A 3,158-nucleotide genomic window follows, 5' to 3' on the forward strand; every position below is an offset into this window, starting at 1 on the left:
TTTTTTGAGATGGAGTTTTTTTGCTCTTGTTGCCCAGGCTGGAGTGCAATGGCGCAATCTTGGCTCCCTGCAACCTCGGTCTCCTGGGTTCAAGAGGTTCTCCTGTCTCAGCCTCCCAAGCAGCTGGGATTACAGGCACCCCCACAAGACCCAGCTAATTTTTGTTTTGTTTGTTTTTTTAGCAGAGACAGGGTTTCACCATGTTAGGCTGGTCTTCAACTCCTGACCTCAGGTGATCCACCCCCCTCAGCCTCCCGAAGTGCTGGGATTACAGGGATGAGCCACCATGCCCAGCAAAAAGATTTTTCTATAATAACTCCTTAGTGAGTGATAATAAGAACTCCAAGAATACTTAAAAGGGACTGCAAAGTAGTTAGTGTATGGATTGTTTTAAACATTACAGTTATGAAGAAGGCAAAGCAAAATGGTAGTTAGCATACCATATGAAGTAGGCCAAAACTAGAAAAGCCATAATAACCAAAGCAAGTTAGGGCAGTGGGTAGGCACATGATTTCAGTGCCCAAATAATAAGATTGCTATCGCATCCTCTTCTGCCTCTGTTCTCTTCTTACCCTATTATAAGACATTCCCAGAAAAGTCATGCATGTAGGTCTGTGTGCAGTGTCAAATGAAAATATCAAACCAGGTAGTGAATGCAGTATACATAGTTCTTTGATAAATAAGGAAGGGCTAGAATTGACTTAAGTTTTGTTCCTTGGATGAATGTAGTGATCCCAGTTTGGAAATGGAAAGGCTTATGACGTTTTATTTTGAAGTGGTGGTAGGTTAAGTGAAAATATTCAGTAGAAAGTCATTCATAGAGGAAAAAATGTGACCTGCTGATAGAAATAATAATTGAAGCTATTAAAATAACCAGGCTCTTTTAGGGAAAGAAAGAGTAGCTAAGGAGAGCAGAGTAAACTTGAGTCAAAAATAGTAGAAGGATGAAGGACCAGCAAATTAAGTGGCAGGACAAATAATGTAATGTTTTGGAAGTAACACAAAGTTTCAAAAATTAGGGCATGATCAGTGATGTTGAAGGCAGGAAAGGCTAAAGTAAGGTTTTTATATCTGATGAGACAGTGATTATTAGTGATTATTTATAATAAGCAGTTTGAGGATTATGTACAGGATATCAGGGTAACAGTTAAGTTTTGAAGAAAATTATCTGGTAGCCAAATGGGAAAAACAGTTTACTGATAAAATAGTCATAGATCATTTAAATAAGCTAGATGGTGGAAATGAATAGAAATAAGGGGATAAATTAGAGAAGACTGAAGAGCCAAGCAAAGATTTTTTTTTTCTCCAAGGGAACGGAGACCAATTAATGAAAGAAAGTAATCGGATGGTTGTTTTTTTCTTTTTAAATCTACTCCTCTGAACTCCTCTAGAACTGTTACCAAATGCCAAAGGAATATAAAATCTTACTGTATTATTATTTTTTTCTGTGTATAGTAAGATAAGTTATAAATCTTGAGAATTGTACTGTCTTAAAATTTTTTAGTGCTTAACCCCAAATAGAGAATGTATGTAGTAAATGGAGGATGATCACAATGAGATGAAAAGAGTAACTTCTGGGAATTTTTAGCCTTTGAAACTAAAAGTGAAAGATGAAAAGATATTATAGAGGTAAAAATACTCTGAGGTTAAAACGGGGAAATAGACTAATGTTTATACTAATGTAACAATAATTAATTAACAATAATGACGTAGTTTGTTTAAAGCGACAGTATATTATGTCTGCTTGTATTGGGAAAATGTTGATAGGAGTGTAGTGGTGTCTTTTATCATTTACAGTGCAGCCTATAATTCACAAACCTTAAACTTTTCATGTTTTACAGTCTGTTGCCAGAATCGGCCAAACTGGAACAAAGTCTGTCTTCTCACAGAGTGGAAATAGCCGAGAGGTAACTCCAATTCTTGCACAAACACAAAGTTCTGGCCCACAAACAAGGTATTTATCATGATAATTGTTCAACTTTTCTTGCTATAAAACTTGATTCTTTATATTTCTTCAATTTAGGCAGATAATGACTCTAATGGATTCTAAAATAACTACTATAAATTTTGAATATGTAAAATTTGAAACCTCTAACTTGCAACACTAGTGTAATTTTGAGTTGAGTTTTGTAATGCACAGAAAAGAGTAGTTAAGTATTGTAGTGTTTTGGTTTACTTTGATTGCCTCATGGATTTGTAATTTTAACTGTCTAAAGACCTCTATGTTCCTGTAATACTTCCAGAATGGTAAGTCTAATCCTCTTGAGTGCCAGCTTGCAGTGATTGTCTCAGGCTCTGTTGTGAAAAGGAACTTGAGGCCTCCTGCAAAGCAACATTATATGTAAACAAGATTTGTACATTTCACTTAGAGTCAAACAAATATACTAACACTAATAAACATCAGCTCTTAATAATTTTGTGTTCTTTGTATTGTTGATTCCATTTTATCTCCTTAATTGCCTGTGTTGGTTTTCTAGGGCTGCCATAACAAAGTACCGTAATTTGGTGGCTTAAAACAACAGATATTTATTCTCTTACAGTTGTAAAGCCCTAAGTCCAAAATCAAGGTGTTGGCAGAGTTGTACTCCTTCCAAAATCTCTAGGGGAGGATTTTTCCTTGCCTCCTCCAGCTTCTGATAATCCCAGGTGTTCCTTAGCATTAGATATTATAACTCAGTATCTACTTCTGTCTTCACATGGTCATCTTCCATGTGTGTTTCTATTTCTAAATTTCCCTCTTCTTGTAAAGACACCAGTTATATTGGATTAGGGTCAACCCGGGTGACCTCAGCTTAACTCACTGACATCTGCAGAAACCAAATTTCCAAATAAAATCACATTGACTTGTACTGGGGCTTAGGGCTTCAATATGTCTTTTGGAAAGGTGCAATTAAGTATGACCTTATTAGCAATTGCTCTTTATTTTGTCTTTTTAGAGGTTGTTTGGAGTTTGTAGTATACATTTTAACTTATCAAGGTTTGCCTTCAAGTAATAGACCATATCATGTATAGTACAGTATACATTCATGCTCCTCTCTTAGTCTTTATGGGAGGGATGATTGTAATTATTTAATTTGTGTATATGTTATAAACCCCACAGTGCATTGTTATGGGTTCTGCCTTAAACAGTCAGTTTTATAGAGTCTTTTTTTTTTTTT

At 35.6% G+C, this 3,158-nt stretch overlaps 1 protein-coding gene across 11 annotated transcripts in view; it reads left to right on the forward strand.

Moving 5' to 3' along the window:
- CDC27 (cell division cycle 27) overlaps window positions 1-3,158 on the forward strand; it is a 73,907-nt gene that overhangs the window by 39,080 nt on the left and 31,669 nt on the right. For 6 of the 11 annotated variants that reach the window (XM_037745978.1, XM_037745980.1, XM_037745981.1 and 3 more), the window contains one exon: window positions 1,842-1,954. In XM_037745978.1, the coding sequence (XP_037601906.1) occupies window positions 1,842-1,954 (113 nt within the window). Of the gene's footprint in view, window positions 1-1,823; window positions 1,955-3,158 lie in introns of all 11 variants that reach the window. The other 5 variants (XM_017549270.2, XM_017549265.2, XM_017549266.2 and 2 more) reach the window with 1 other exon arrangement.

The sequence above is a fragment of the Cebus imitator genome, unplaced genomic scaffold (assembly GCF_001604975.1).
Source record: "Cebus imitator isolate Cc_AM_T3 unplaced genomic scaffold, Cebus_imitator-1.0 Scaffold217, whole genome shotgun sequence".
NCBI lineage: Eukaryota > Metazoa > Chordata > Mammalia > Primates > Cebidae > Cebus > Cebus imitator.